General features: G+C 36.4%; 2 protein-coding genes across 2 annotated transcripts in view; one reads left to right on the top strand and one right to left on the bottom strand.

Moving 5' to 3' along the window:
* The window catches only part of LOC131143804 (uncharacterized), a 34,165-nt gene extending 20,881 nt beyond the window's left edge, over positions 1-13,284 (top strand). The window contains exons 3-6 of the mRNA XM_058092173.1: positions 530-718; positions 836-917; positions 12,646-12,710; positions 12,850-13,284. Coding sequence (XP_057948156.1) covers positions 530-718; positions 836-917; positions 12,646-12,710; positions 12,850-13,155 — 642 coding nt within the window. The 3' untranslated portion in view covers positions 13,156-13,284. The remainder of the gene's footprint in view (positions 1-529; positions 719-835; positions 918-12,645; positions 12,711-12,849) is intronic.
* Positions 13,285-14,257: 973 nt separating this feature from the next.
* Positions 14,258-15,605, bottom strand: LOC131144995 (protein trichome birefringence-like 20). The gene is given in 9 exon segments (XM_058094008.1): positions 14,258-14,374; positions 14,377-14,676; positions 14,679-15,006; positions 15,008-15,075; positions 15,159-15,210; positions 15,212-15,244; positions 15,246-15,342; positions 15,345-15,386; positions 15,389-15,605. Coding segments are annotated over 9 exon segments (1,254 nt in total).
* Positions 15,606-16,567: the final 962 nt, after the last annotated feature.

Here is a 16,567-nt window from a genome sequence, read left to right as displayed (position 1 = left end):
AGACCTAGTAGAGCACCTATAAGGAGAAGTGAGTTAGTTAATGTGTCTGAGAGGTGGGCCTAAAATAACTTGAAATGAGGTATAGTGAGGAAGGATTTAATAGCCCTTAATCTAATAGAGGAAAATGATCTTGATTGAATGAATTGGCGGAAAAGGATTCATGTAGCCAACCCCACCTAGTGGGACTTAAGGCTTGTTGTTGTTTTTGTTGTAAATATTGTAGATAAATACTTAAACACTAATATGTACACATTTACACACATATTTATACAAATACTTAGATACACACTTATATACATACATTAATGCTTATATACTAATTTACATACTTAAATGCACACATATGCATATATTATATTTCATACATATACATTACTTCACATATATACATATATTAAGTACACACACACACACATACATACTAATGCATATTTTTATACATTATCGTTAAAATGAATTCATACACGTGAATGTTGTTGCCTGTAATTGACACTGATAATCATTGCTGTGAGTTTTTGGTGCCTTGAAGGAAGTGGACATGACTGAGAAAAACTTGAGGGCTGAGCTGGAAAGTGCACAAGCTGCAAGGGACACAAAACGATTGGGAGCATCTAGTGATTTGATGGCTGAATCTGAAACATCTGCTGAACTTCACACAGATACAGAACCTTTGGAACTGGACATATTAGAGATTTTGGCTAGCAAGAAGAAAGAACTGGTTCACTGCATCTTTGTTCAAAAAAAATATTTTCTCATTCTTTCTATCTTTCATTTTTTTTTTTTTTGCTTTCCTCTTTAATTTTAATTTTACTGAAATATGACTCAATGTCTTCAGGCTTCAATGGAAGCAATGGTCCAAGATTTAGAGGAGAAATGGGCACAGGTTCAAGATAATGCCTTGAAACAACCTTCCCCAGGTATCTTACATTGACAATCTATCTGAAATTATAGGTGATTATAGCCTTTTAAAATTTCAATTTAATGTTGATAGACAATAAAATAAGCTTTCTACTTTGTTTTGCGATTAATTTCTTTTATTATATTCTCTTCCATCAAGCATAATCTATATTTTCAGATAGAGTTGAAATAATTTTTATTAATTGATAGTTGGAAGTGGAACAAGTAAAAAATGCTATAATATTTCATCTCTCAAATGAGTTACCTGGACTCCAGTCAATGTGCAGTCTGGGATATCTAATTTTGGAAAGATATGTGAATCTAGTAACCTTTTCCGCGCTGAGGATGGCAACATCCATTTTCTTAATCATGCTTTATGGTTATAGCAAACAACCTTCTGCATCTTTCCTGGTCACCCTTACCCTCTCCAGAGTTGTTTTGGTTTTGCATGGCTGATTGGTGCCTGTAAATGGTCATTTAGGATTGATTTTATTTAAGCTTCAGATTGTGTATTGTTGAAAGTTAGAGATGGAGAGAAGAAAAGAAGAGAAGAAGTGGAAAAGAAGAAGAAAGAACGAGAAAGCCTGAGGCGGCAGTTTCCTGGAGACTTATGTGCAGCTCCAGGTCTGCTCTCTTATATATTGATAACAATAAAAGTCTTAAGGACAAAAATTACACCCCCCCCCCCCCCCACTCACACAACCTAATTTCTGAAATAACATATTCTCTTCTAACACCCCCTCTCAAGCTGGAGGTGTATAAATATTACGCAACCCCACATTGTTAAATAAAGGCTTTGTGAAAACATCGGCTAACTGATCTGCAGATTTCACAAAACGAGTCCTCATGACCTTCTTCAATACAAAATCCCTCACAAAATGACAATCAACTTCAATGTGCTTCGTCCTATCATGGAATACTGGATTGTGAGCAATATGAATGGTAGTGGGATTATCACAAAACATATTTTATTGGCTTCGTTAAGGAAAACTGCATCTCGGACGTAAGAGATCTTGGCCACATAAGCTCACTTGCAGTATGAGCCATAGCTCAGTATTCTACTTTAGCACTAGATCTTGGTTTGTTTCTTACTATGCCAAATAACAGGATTACCTCCCACAAATGTACAGTATCTAGCTTGAAACCACTGCTTAACATCTGCAATTTTGCTCTGGTCACTGTCAATGTGATGATATCATCAACATAAACAACTAGAAGTTCCACACTTGCCTATGTTTTGCAGAGAAAGACTGAATGATCAAAATAGCACTGGATGAAGTCAAATGTGGAGATACCACACTAAATTTGTTAAACCAGGCTTGAGGAGACTACTTAAGACCATAAATGGCCTTATGCAATCTACATACTTTACCATCCTCCACCTGAGCAACATGCTAAGTAGGTTGCTCCATGTATACCTCTTCCTACAAATCTCCATTAAAAAAAGAAAAAGAAAAAGAAAGAGGCATTCTTCACATCCAACTAGTATAAGGACCAATCAAAATTAACTGCCAACAAGATCAACGTACAAATGGAATTTAGTCGGCCTACAGGAGAGAAGGTCTTAAAATAATCAATACCATATGTTTGGGTGTACCCTTTGGCAACCAATCGAGCTCCAATAGAGCCGTCAGAAAGACGTTTAACAATGTAGACCCAACGCCACCTAACCAACTCCTTATAAGGAGGCAGAGCCACCAAGTCCCATGTCCCTTGAGTGGTCAAAAACATCCATTTCTACATCCATTGCGTGTGTCCACCCAAGGTTGGCAAGCGCTTCAACATGTGAGGAAGGAATAAAAACAAGGTAAATAGACAAGGAAAAATAATACGTAGGACTAGGAAGGTTAAGAATTGAAACATAATGAGCAATAGGATGAGTAACTAAGGACTATGTACATGTTTGAGTACCATTCTAGTGAGCAATAGGCAAATCCAAGTCACACTAGGATGGAACTCCAGAACTTGAAGTCGAAATAGTGATGGGCGAAAGAGGTGGGTGCACGATGATTGTGTTGTCTATGCCTGCTTTTCTTCATTCATAAACCCTCAATTGTTTATCTTTTTCTGTATCTAATGGATTTGGAAAAGGGTTAGAAGATTTTTGGAGAGGCATAATGGAAGGAACTAGAGGATCAGCACATGGAGGGGAAAAAAATCAGTAATGGACTCAAAATAGATTCATCCAAGGAGGACTCTGCATTAGAGAAATATGACATCCCTTCAAAAAGGATTACATTTGCGCTAACATATTTCTTGCTACTGTGGGGATCATAACATCTATAACCTTTCCAAGTTCTTAATTACTTGACAAGACACATTTAATAACATGTGGAGAGAACCTGTCTTGTCCAATATGTAGAACTTGAAAGAAACATGTGCAACTGAAGACACACAACAAAGGACATTGATGATTTAGGATACACGGCAGAGAAGGGTATTTGTCCCTTTAGAACATTGGAGGGCATCGTACTGAGCAAAAAACAAGCTATAAGAAGAGCATCAATCCAAAAAGTTTTAGGAACATGCATATGAAGGAGGAGAGACCATGCTATGTTGAGCAAATGTCTATTTTTTTTTCTTTTAGGCACTCCATTTTTCCAAGGGGTATGTATACATGATGCTTGATGAATAATCCCTTTGGCCAATCAAAACGATTGAAGCTCATTTTGAACAAATTCAAGTGCATTATTGGATCGAAAAGGTTGAACAAGGATGCCAAACTGAGTTTTTATTTTTTGGTAGAATTGAGTAAATACATTCAAAAGTTGAGACTTATCTTTTAACAAAAAAATCTAGGTCATACGCGAAAAATCATCTGCAAACGACACAAAAATATTGATGACCAATGAAATTCTTGATCTACATGGACCCCAAATATTTAAACGAATAAGAGAAAACAATGATTTACTACAAGACTCAATATTAGACAAAAAAAATGTACTAACATACTTTCCCAACTGATGTGCAATATGCTCTAAATGAGAAACAAACTTGAACATGGGAAAAACTTGTAGTTTTTGAAGGGATGGATGACCCAAATGAGCATGCCACTAATCAAGAGAAACACCATGAGTAGAAATTAAAGAAGCGATATGACAAGAACTGGATTGACCACCACCACCATTAAAATATTACAAGACGTCCTTCTCAAGCCCTCCACCAATCATCTTCAATGTCTGCAGATCCTAAATAACACAATGAGAAGGAAATAAGGTCATAAAACAATCATGAGATTTTGTTAGTTGACTAATTGATAATAGGTTCACAGGAAGTTTAGGCAAATACAAGATAAAAGAAAGAGGCATAGTAGGAAAGGAGAGAATATTGCTACAACCAGAAACCAGAGTCACTGAAACATCAGCAAGAGTAACCTTAAAGAGTGTAAAGTAGTGGGTTTCAAGGACTGGAATAAATAAGGACTACTTGTCATATGGGAGGAGGCACCAAAATCAATAACCCAAGGTGAAGAGGATGAAGAGGCAAGAAGCCCTTGTAGTTGAATGGGCCACGGTAGCATTAGATGTAGAAGAATGAGTTTGGAATTGTTGAACCATGCAGACAAGATTGTTATTCTCTTGTCGAGACACAGCAGGTGATGTACTCAACTTCTTAGTGAAGTGGCTAGGTGCACTTGAACTTTCAATGATGGAGTCACCCTCAACAACAGACTTATTGGCTCAAGTTGATTTTTGTGGAGATCCCAAGAACAATCAATAAAATGATTTTGCTTGCTGCAATGTGTGCAAATGTGAGAATTGCCACAACGGGCTCCTTGCCTAGATACACTACCTTTGCCTTCCAAAGCTCATCTTGATCCTCCTACATTTCCCTTATTATGGTTGGAGGTATTGCTAAACATTGCTGAACTGTCACACGAGAAGAAGCTTGAGGAGAAAATTGAGAGGCATCTTTAGTAATCCATTGGATTCTAGTGTATGCTTAATTCATTGATGGTATGGATTCATTGGCTAGAATTGGATCAATGGGTTGAAGCTCAAGATTCAACCTTGACAAAAACTTGGCAGCCAAAAGTTCTGCCCTTTGCCTCTTAATCATCTCAATATCAGAACTAACTGGTTGATTGATGTTTAGTTCCACCCAGATACCCTTCAAAGTGCTATAATACTCACTAATGGACCTATCTTCTTGGTCACATATGAAAAAATTCTCATACTAGTAAAAAATATGAGTTTGATTTTTATCTTGAGAGAAGCTTTCATGAAGATAACATCCCATGCAGCCTTGGCTGTTCTATTAAACATCAAGTTCGCAGCAATTCGTGGTTCCATTCTATTCCACAACCACACAAGCAATATATCATTCTCTTTCATCCAATCTTCATTATCTTTGGAGTCTAGAGATGGAGGAGAATGCAACAAATACTTGGACTTCCCTTTTGCGATAAAATGCATGCACACCGCCTGAGACCACAATCGGTAGTCAGAGGATCCAACCAATTTGATGGCTGTGATCTGTACGTTGAGAGTATCAGCCGAAGTTTTATCTGTAGAGGCCATCAAAACCAACCTCTATACACTACAATCAGCACACACCTGTATCATGAATGAATCATGCAGCAACAATGGAGAACCAGGCACCACATACAAGCACAATGGGCACTTAATAAACTATATGTTAGCACAGCAGCTACAGGAATTGCTGCTGGCAGCAACTAGAAGAAAGTGCAAAGTGAACACCGATTGAAACCACCATCAACTGAAACAATATTGGGAGCAAACAGGCAATCATGAACACCTAAAATTAAAACAGCTTCATCATGCCAATACGAGCCAGAACAGCAGAACAGCACATGCAGTATGCTTCACTTCAGCAAACCACCACAAACAGACAGCATCCTATCAAGGACGCTGCACAGACAAACCACAATGAAAAAGGGTCCTTAAGTGACTCTCAAACCAGCCATAAAATCAGATTTGAGAATTAAATAGGGGAAGATAAGAGAAAAAACGGAAAACAGAGTATATAAAGAAACATCTGTGATAAATCAGATTTAGAACTGATTAATGATCTGATACCATGTTGTAAACTTAGAGATGGATGAGAGAAGAAAACAAGAGAAGAAGAGAAGAAAAGAAGAAAAAAGGAAGACAAAGACTGAGGCAGCAGTTTCCTGGAGACTTGCGTACAGCTCCAGTTGTTTTTCTTTGCCTGTATAAATTGATTACTCAGAAGGGATGGGAAAGGATAGAGAGAAAATCTACCCTGTCATTTGAAATTGATTCTCTGTATAAGCTTGCATTGTCTATCTTATGGGTCATTTTGATATTAGGATGGTTCATTCTTTCTGTAAATAGTAGCCATAATTTCCTGAAATGAAGGGAGCAAGTTGTTTCTCTATTTGTATTAATTTAAATATTTGGGGCTGTGTGTGCTCCCACGACACACCAAATCCCCACCTCCACCCCCCCCCCCTCCCGGGCCGGGGGGGGGGGGGGTGTCATGTCTACAATGGCCCAACTGAGTTAGGCCCGATAGGGTACAGAGGCTAAAAATTGGGAATATCTCATTTATTTTTTTATTTTAAGAATTCACAGGTTCACATTAATCTAAATATAACAAAGTTAGGATTTTGGATGAAAGGGAATGTGAAATAAGAGTCTTACATCTTCTATTTTCAGGAAAAAATGCCATCAACCCAGGACATTAGGATTTCTTTTCAGGTAATTTAGATTTATTGCCAAATTGACCTGTTATGGATAGTTTTGATAATTTCACCCAAAATGACACCACATTTCAGGAAAGGACCATTTGAAAATAGTCATTTTAAGTTTTTTTATAGCACTCAAACATCACTCTTTGGTAAGAATTGAACACCATGGTCACCCATGAGGCTTGGCTTAGGTGCTAAAAGGTTAAGGTGGGATATATAGGGTTCAAATCTTATGAATCAAAAAGGAATTGAAAGTTATGGTCGTCAAACTTTCTATATCGAAATAGTCCACGAAAGATTTAAAATTTAATTCTGATTAAAATTAATTCAATATCTAGAAACTATAAGATCTTGAAGATATTCAGTCCATATAAAATTTAATTCATAAATCAACTAAATCATATGCAAACACCACTTATTTATATAAAATAGTTTGAACATAATTGTTCTAGAGTTCTAGTTAATCTATAACTTCAGCATTACACACAAAGTTCAAGAGGCTTGAAGCTGTCATTCCTGTCCTCTGTTTTCAATTAAAAAAGAAGATTTATGAGGTGAGCAAAGTTTTAAAAAAGAAATATAGATGGTAGTTATTGTATTGAGGAAGGTTTGAATGATTCCAAGCAGAGTACAATAATGAAGGGCAGTAGGGAGGTAAAGAAAGGAAACTAAAGATTGTGGTGCTATGCCTGATAATGAGTGAATTCAATAGTAATTTTGCATGTGATGGTGGAATAATATTGGATGAGTTTTGGGAACAATTCGGTTATGTATCAGATTCTTCAGATGCTGCTGGTAATCTTCTCATGTGTCAGTTACTCTGCTTGATGGTTTGTAGAGGGTATTCGAATTTTTGAGGATAATAGCATGGTGAATAAGCACTGGGAAAATGAGCAGGTTGGGGATGGTATTTTGCCTACCTGTCTCTCCTGTTGATGAGATTAATGAGAAGGATGTAGAGCTCAGTTATTGGGTAAGATGGGTTTGTAACTATCAGTTCCTGGTGTGGAAGAAATTAGCATTTTTTTTTTTTTGGTGTGGGAGAAGATTCATTTTCTGGATTCTCTGTGGTGTGTGGGTAATGGTTATTTCAAGGGGATATGCTTCTCAGATACTCAGCAGGATTGGCATTTTCTGTTGACGTCTTAGGGCTTGCTGATTTCTACAATTTTTTGTTTTTTTAATTTTTTTTCCCTGAGGTTTCCCAGACTTTGTGAAGGAGATGTCACTTCTCCTGATTGTACATTCTTATTCTATCTAATAAATATCTTTTTCTATAAAAAAAAAAAATGCACTTCCTGGAGCACAAGAAATTTGATTGGATGATGGGAAGAGAATGGTGAAAAAGGGACAAATGGAGCTAGCAAACTTGCAGTGTCCAATTAATTGATGGAAAGGATTTAAAAAGGGTTTTCTTAATTAACCTTTTTTATTTTTTCCTGTTGATTTTTTTTTTGGTTGTTTCTGGCTTTAGGTTTTTTTTTTTTCTCTATTAATATATTTATTTGTTAGAAAAAAAAAAAAGGAGTAATCTAGCAAATGTATTTTATAGTTTTAGATCTATTTGTTTATTATTATGGCACAATTTTGTTGGTGAGATCAAGATTATCAAATCATTTAATGAACCCATAAATTTAGAATTAGAATTACAAATAATTTACAATATAAGTTGTCTGTTAAATTTTTTTTTAACCAAGATTGAAACTAATTGCATGCCCAAATTATCGAGTAGATGATGAAGTTATAACTTGATATCATTAAGGTGTTAAATGGGGAAAAGGGGGGGGGGGGGGGGCGCGGTAGCGTGGGGTAGAACAAATTTTAAAAAGGGCCATTTTCTGTTTGATATTGCTAAAAATATGGTTGAAGATTTGCCAAAATTATCAAATTTTTGTTTAAACTTCTTTAGCACTTAAAAATTTATCTAAATCAACAGATTTATTTAATGAAAATTTTCCATTTTTTTTGCAAAAAAAAAAAAACTTGTTATGAAAATTATCAGACCCTCAAAATTTCCATCATTTATCAGAACCATATACAAAAAATGTTTTTCAATTTCAAAGAAATTTTGTTTGTAGTCAATTTCAACGAATTCCAACATTTCTTTGAAATTTCATGATTTTGAAATTTTTCAGATGATTTGTGGAAGTTTCAGAGGAAAAGTTGTAAGATGGAAATCACCTGCTATTTCAATTTTAAGGGTAGTTGAAATCAGAAATTTGACAGAAACTATGACAATTTTGTGGAAATATATGACCATGAGTTCTAGTCAATTGAAAGCATACTACTAGATTTACCTTCAAACATTATTATATTGATGGATGGCTAAGAATTATTCTAACTAGCAAGAAAAGTTGGAGATATGAGTTATGCTACTGCCTATTTGGTTGTTGTTGTTGTTCTCTTCTTCTTCTATATTATTATTATTATTATTATTATTATTATAAAAGAAGGTATATTAGATAGAGAAAGGGGAAATTACAACCTAGACGAAGACAGGAAGTCCTCTAATAATTAAAAAATCAAAATCAAAATAGGAATAAATTTTTTTGGAAAAGAATGAATACAAAACTAATGAGAATTATCCAAGAAAACCGCTCTTTAAACCCTTCCACTTTAGTTTACCAAGCACTTCAAATTAATTAGTTCCCTTTCGCCCTTCATGCTTCTTGTAGCACTTTCAAAATCAGACAGTCTTAAACCCATCTTATCCATCAATTTCTGTGCTTCTGAATCTTTCCTAAAAACCTCTTGCACAGGGGCAGGCAGAATTCCATCCTGACACTGTTGCTTATTATCCATTCCATCATCCTCAAAAATAGGGATCCTCTCCAATCCTTCCATTAGAGATGGAGGCACACACAATAAGTCACAGGGTAAATTACAAGAATCAGAACCATATCCATTGCTCTCGAATTTCATCCAAAAGCAACCCCCCCACCCCCCCATGACAATGAAACTCACTAAGGACTTAACTATCATTATCCTAGAGATCCACCAATTTCTTCTTCTCTCCATACATTTGCTGCCCCTCTCGCTAGTTGCACCCTTCTGAACATTTGGATCATCCACAATACATAACTTCCGTTTTATCTCTCATTAAAACTTTGGCGCTATTCCACTAGGATAACCTCACTTTTCAACAAATATTTTCCTCGTTTTCACACCCACCTAAACTGCCTTCCAACAAGCATAATCCTTTTGGCCCCTAAACCTATCAAATTTGGTTCCTATACCAAAAGATCACCGCCCCAAAGACTTATCATTTTTCCCTTGAGTCTTGATAACACCAGTTTTCAGGTCCTTTGTATTAGCCCCCTTATCAACAACCAGCATTGGAGACTCATTTGCAGTTCTCTCCTCTGCATGCGTTTCTGCTCCCACTGAAGGTGCATCCACATCAACCACCTAGTTAATTGACTCACGTCCTTCAAACTTAGCTGGACTGAAATCTCTCCCCAGTAAAGAGGAGGTAGCCGCCTGCCCTTTCTCCAGCTGTAAACCAGAAGATGGATCTGCTTCGGAGGAGGAAATCGTATGCTGCCCATTGAAAAAATAACCTGAGATTTGGTCTTGATTGCTACCAGGTTCAACTTGCTGAGCCTGATATATAAATGGACCTGCTGGGGGTTAGATTTGTAAGCCTGAGTTGGAGGCCCATTTTTATATGTTTTATCTGATATAAGACTACCCAAAAGCTGCCCAGATCTAGTGTAACATTAAGAATACCTGGCCCAGCCAATTCCAAGTCCACACCATTTCCGTTGGATTCACAGTCCCCATTCTTCACACAACCCAGCCCATTCCACTCCATCTTCTCAATGTGACCATCCTTCAATGGAAAAGGTTGGGAGTACATGCTCCCGATCTTCTAATCCCTAACGGGGTACATCGGCATTTGTCAACAGTGATCAAGATGGTCCATAGATCAACAATTTTTTCTTGAATAGTAATTTAAATTAACAAGAAAATTTTCAATTTTTCCCTGGAATTTGGAGGTGCTGATGCTCCTGTGATGGTTTTGAAAGTGGTTGCTTTAGAAGAATGAGAGAAAACAAAGATGGCTGAACCACCATGCTGCAGAGAACTGTAGTGGAGAGAATAAGGGGCGAGATATTACTTTACCTTGTTTTAGTTTTTAAGGTTTCTTTCGTATTCTGGTAGTGGACAAACCCTCATTGACACTGGGTCATCTATCCAAATATTTATGTAATCAGTTATACAAACACACTAACGTGCATTCGGGTGTACATGTGTGCTTGTGTGTGTATGCTATTTCTTTAAGAAAAAATAATGCAGAGTGTCTTTGAGGAAGGTGCAGATTCTTCCAATGCCAAACTTTAATGTTTGAAAAGAAAATAGTTATGCCCACTTATGGACAGATTACATAATGATAATAAATTACACAAAAAAAAAAAATATTCTACCATAGATAATCTTTGCATGAAAATTATTTTTCCCACTAGGGTTTGAATTAAAAATAATAACTTAAATTATACTTGTCAATATTTTAATCTTAAGTCTTGCAAAGTATAAAAAGTTGTTAGTTAATTAATGAAAACAATTTAACAAGCAGTGCACAAGGCTCCCACACCATCAGGGTTTTGGGGAGAACAAGGTGTACGAAGTCTTACCTCCATTCTTGGTGAGACTGTTTCCTTTGACCTTTAGGTTTGAATGTGACAAACATGCTGTTGGGTCAAGGACTGCCCTCATATTAGTTAAATAACATTAGTGAAATTTTATTTACACTGATTTATAATTTAGGGATCTTAATAAATTTTTAAAATATTCAATAAGCTTTTGTATAACATGAAGAAGCACAAAAGGCAAAGAAACATTTGTGAGCAAAATTATTACTATGCATGGAGGGTATTAGGAGTCTGAAGGATTTTTTTTTTTTATAAGAAATAATAATGAAAGAATTTAATCAGAAAAAATGAGATTAGTAAAATCATCTCGTGAAGCATCCTTAAGAAAATTTTTAGATATTCCCCCAAAATACGAATTAAACTTTGCATGCTTTGCACGTACTAATTTGCGTTTTAATTTAACCCCTTTTTGGATGTTAAAAATACTCTAAAGTTCTAAGATATTAATAGTTAGGGGATATCTGATTTTTTTTTTGTTGTGTAATCAGTTTATAAGTGGAGGAATATTTTACAAAAACAATTTTTGGCTTGTAGAATTAGAAATGTATAGGCTGCTATTTTTTTTCCCAAAGAAAGAATTTTGCAATTTGAATAATATATGTCAGTGGAAAAAATACATGGTTGCATTCTTTCAATAATTTAGAAGTACTATTAAAGAAAATTATTCAATATAATATTATAGTTATTAATTAAAGTTGGCCTATGGCCCTATATAAGGATATCATTGTATAAAATCATGATTGGATGCATATTTTTCTCAAAACATAATATTTGATTACTTAATGCATTTTCTGTGTGTGTGTCTGACTCTGTATATATGTGTGTTTGATCAGAATATTATTGGAGCATATCAATACAAATCCAAACTTGATTTGTTTGTTTAACGGTATTTAATGGATTAATGGATTTGGTCCTCATCAGATGATTGGATCAAACTCTTGCACAATGTCTGATCGGATAACAGGACTATGGATGAAGCATTATTTTGCATTCTATGTTGGATCCATTGCAACCTGTCCTAGGAAGCGTTATGTTGCATGCTTAAATGGCATGTTTCCAAGGAAGTGGGCTTCCCATTTCCTATTTGCATCTTTCTCAATGTCGTCAAGAACTGGTATTTCCATTATGTTGTTTGGGTCAACAGCATGTTTCCTGGGCAGTGGGCACTCCATCCCCCCCCCCCCCCCCCCCCCGGGACAGGCATGTTTTGCAGATTCCTTTTATGCTTCATTACATCTTTGCCATTCATAAAGTTAATAGTTGGTTTTTCCTGTGTCATAAATTATTATTATATGGAAACTTCATCATATGACTTTCCTCTGTTTTGCAAAATAAAATACCGAAAAATCACTATATCAAATTTTACATGCTCACTAAGCATATGTTGTTTACTATATTTCACTGAAGGAAATTTTTGTGTAGCTCAGAGAGAGAGGATTTTGGATAAACAGCTTCACAGCCTTATTGAGCAACTAGCAGCAAAGCAGGTAAGACTTTTTTAGAGTGAATAATTTTCTCTCACTTCAGTAATATGACTTTGTAATAATTTCATTTTTCATCGTAAACTAGTGTTTCCAATCTCCTCTCTTGATAGTAAAGTAACTGTCATTTCATCCGTGTTTATAGACACAAGCAGAGGCTTTGGTTAGTGAAGTTCATGCGGAAGAGAAGGAGCTAGAAAGATTAAATGGGCTGTGGAGAAGGTTTGAAACCAGGAATATGGAGGCAAGTGCTGCCAGGAATCGGTTCGGAAGAAATGGCTCCATGAAAGGATCTGCTTCTTCAGATTACATTGTAGACCCTCATCAGAAGCCCTCTTATTACCATGCGGGCAGAACTGAGAACCAGAAGAAGCTAATGCTACTCAGGTCGACTTTTGTTCTTTACATATTAGCCCTGCACATTTTGGTCTTCATCAAGATTTTGTTCTGAAGATTACCCGATGCTTTTTACTTTGAAATTTTATCAAGATACTGTTTCCATGTTGAACTTGAAGCATTCTTGGTTATGTATAGTATGATACATTCTGATGTGGATGTAATATAATCTTCTCTTTTCTAACTTTCTTTTAGGAGTTGAACATGCTGCTGAATTTTTTCATACAGTATCAAGCTTCTTTTTGTTAATTTCTTCATTAGGAATGCAGGGTATGGAAGTTGGGATTTGATGTCTGATGGTATTGTCAAACCCTTGCTCCTGTTACTGCATTCTGTGAAGCAGTTTGATCTGTATGCTGTCGAACTCTCAAATAAACAACAGTTGACTAATTAGGTAATATGACCTGAAGTTTAATTAATTAAGAATCCCAAAAAAAATTGCACTGACCTCTTGCTGTATTCATATTGGTTTATACTATCCTTTTTTGAGCTTGAAGTATTTGATTGAATATTTTCTTGTCTTCGAAAAATTTGTAATGAATTTTGGGGAAAAAAAAAAGCTTGCAAGTGCCCATCTGAGTCTGCATCTGTCATGTTTTGGACAATCGATATAAAATTATATAACTACCTAAGTTGTGTATGTGGATTTTTGGTGATTGGATAATCATGATGGTATGTTCCATGGTGCAAGCTCAATCTTCTATCTTTTTTTCATGTTTGAGAGTTTGAAGCTCAATGTGCCATTATTATAGAAAATTCAGTTAGGATTGTCATAATTCCATCAATTATTGTCACAGGCAAATGTTTTATTAAGGCATTCTCATGATTCATAAAAATTAATGGGGTTTCGCCAGTTTTAGTTATCTTACATGATTCTTGCCATCCTCTATTTCATTATTAGTTGCTATGGAGATTCCACCAGGGCCTTTTTAATCGTCTGTTAGTTCAAATATTTCTGAGAGACAATGGAATTGGCATTGGTTTTGCATTCTGAAAGCAGAATTCTGAAATAAACAGGTAGATAAGCAACATTTACAAAGTGAATAAGAATATATGCACTTATTTGATTCTCTGCTATATACGTCTAAATTCCTCTAGTTACATAATGAATAAATAGAATCAATCATATTGATAACTATCAGATGCGCAACTGAGATTCATCCAGCCTTTATATGATGCACTCCATCAATTGGTTTCTCACCTACTATCTTCAGCATCTGAAGCAAAATTTCATTCCTTGTATCAATGGGGCCAGGCAGACACCAGTGGACACACAATCAGCTATTGTCATATTTTAATGTGGCCAGTGCCCATAATGGTTTGGGTGACCATCTGGCCTGAGTAACATAGCTTTTGTAACATCAAGCATCCTAAATTCCATGCCCGTTTTCCTTCCTTCCCTCGCTGCTGTCCTTAGTTCCTCCACTTGAGTCGAATGGAACTCTAGATTATACCCCTCCAACTTCATTTCCCATTCTACAAATGGCTTTGTTCTAGTACAACTCCCACCTTTGTTCCATTCTCCATTCTCAAAATGTGCCAGTGAACTCCCCCCCCCCCCCCCCCCCCCCCCTCTCTGCGTTAGTTTTCCAGGTTCAGAAGGTGTCTCAAGGCAGTTTGAAGAGGCATCCTATACCTGAAATACTTTGTTAGGTTTGCTACGTTCTTGTTATGGCAAATGTGGCACCCAACAAGCTGGTTGTTTTCATAGAACATCAGTGGCCGAAAGAACCATTGGCCAGCTGAGATGATCACATAGTCAAATTTCCCGACTTGAGCTGCCCATGCCTAATCGACCTTGTCCAAATGTAGGCTCATGAGGCTGTTGAGGGAATGGCCATTGGGACCTGAATCAGCGGATTTAACCAAGGGTGGTGACCAGAATGTTGCTAAGGTAAAGTTATAATGTGTACAACCGGCGCTTGAAATTTGTATCAGCTGTATGCTTCAGAGAAATATCCACTGCATGGACTACCTTAAAAATGTGGAGTTAGTCCCATTTTCTGGGTTGCGTGAAGGAAAATAAGTTTCAATTGATTGAAGATTTTTAGATCCTACAGTGGCTAACAGGCACAACAATGACTGCATTTGATTCCTTCCGAGAGAGTCCAACGAAGGCAACAAGCTCCAAGAACCCAACAGCATAAAAGAGGCAGCTCACTTTCGTTGGGCTGCCACTTCCATTTCAGGAATTCAGTATTGGGCCTCCCAAACTTCAAGCAGTTCTGCTGGTCCATGATCTCAAGCAACTTGCATTTGTGTAGTAAGGACCAACAGGAACCCATTTCCGCTAAATATATAACACTTGTACTCTGTTTCTGTGCTTCTTTAACTGGTGATGCCAATGTTCTGGGATTGCATTGGCAAACGCAAATTGGTCGAGAGATGTAGGAGGATTGTGGTAAGGAGAAGTAAGGTCACCAGCAGGAGTGCCTTGTTATTAGTAGTCCTGTTGCGCTGCTCATTCTTCCTAGGGAGGAGAAGCTCAATGACTTGAAGCTTCATCTTGGAGAAGTAGGAAGCAAGGAGCTTTGCTTTTGGGCGTGTGCGTGAATATATTTTTTCATCAATCTATTTATAAAAGGATGCATTCGCTGTAAACAGTTTCTATCATCTGGAAATTTTGTCCTTTTTTATTTTATATTATTATTATTTTTTTTGTGGGGTTTGATTGATTGTGAAAGTGAAGGAAGAACTTCATTGGCAACGGATTCGAAATATGGATAACATGTCATGATCAGTGTGATGAGTAAGAGGTGCGTTTGAGAACTTCAAATGCACTCGTCGATGCATTTTGCTGCCACCATGGGCCACAACGGTGATTGCAGTGTTTAGTGGCACAGCACAAGCATGGCTTTGCAGCAAAGTTTTAAAGTTATGGTTTCGAAGTTCAGTGATACGTAGGCCCTTTAATATGGGTTTTAATATCTCTATAATTATTGTTCTTTTCATACTCGGATAGCCCATGTTTTTTACTTGGCCCTTTAATATGGGTTTTAATATCTCTATAATTATTGTTCTTTTCATACTCGGATAGCCCATGTTTTTTACTTGGCCCTTTAATATGGGTTTTAATATCTCTATAATTATTGTTCTTTTCATACTCGGATAGCCCATGTTTTTTACTTGGCCCTTTAATATGGGTTTTAATATCTCTATAATTATTGTTCTTTTCATACTCGGATAGCCCATGTTTTTTACTTGGCTTTCTCTTTTGCACTATGTTTTTTACTTCATGCTGTTCTATTCAACACTCCCAACTAAAAATCAAGCTAGGAATGCTTCCACTACTTTTTCATGGCTTCCAAATTTTCTACTGCTGATATGAGTTTCACCAACAATCCTACCTTTAAGGCCTAGTAACTCTTTATGGTATGGAAAACTGTTGAATTTCCAGATCTAAGACATGAATGAAATTATAAAAAAAATATAAAATTTGAACCATAATATCTATGTCAGCTTTTTGT

This window comes from Malania oleifera, chromosome 12 (genome assembly GCF_029873635.1).
Source record: "Malania oleifera isolate guangnan ecotype guangnan chromosome 12, ASM2987363v1, whole genome shotgun sequence".
Taxonomy (NCBI): domain Eukaryota; kingdom Viridiplantae; phylum Streptophyta; class Magnoliopsida; order Santalales; family Ximeniaceae; genus Malania; species Malania oleifera.
This window is presented reverse-complemented; position numbering and strand designations above follow the sequence as displayed.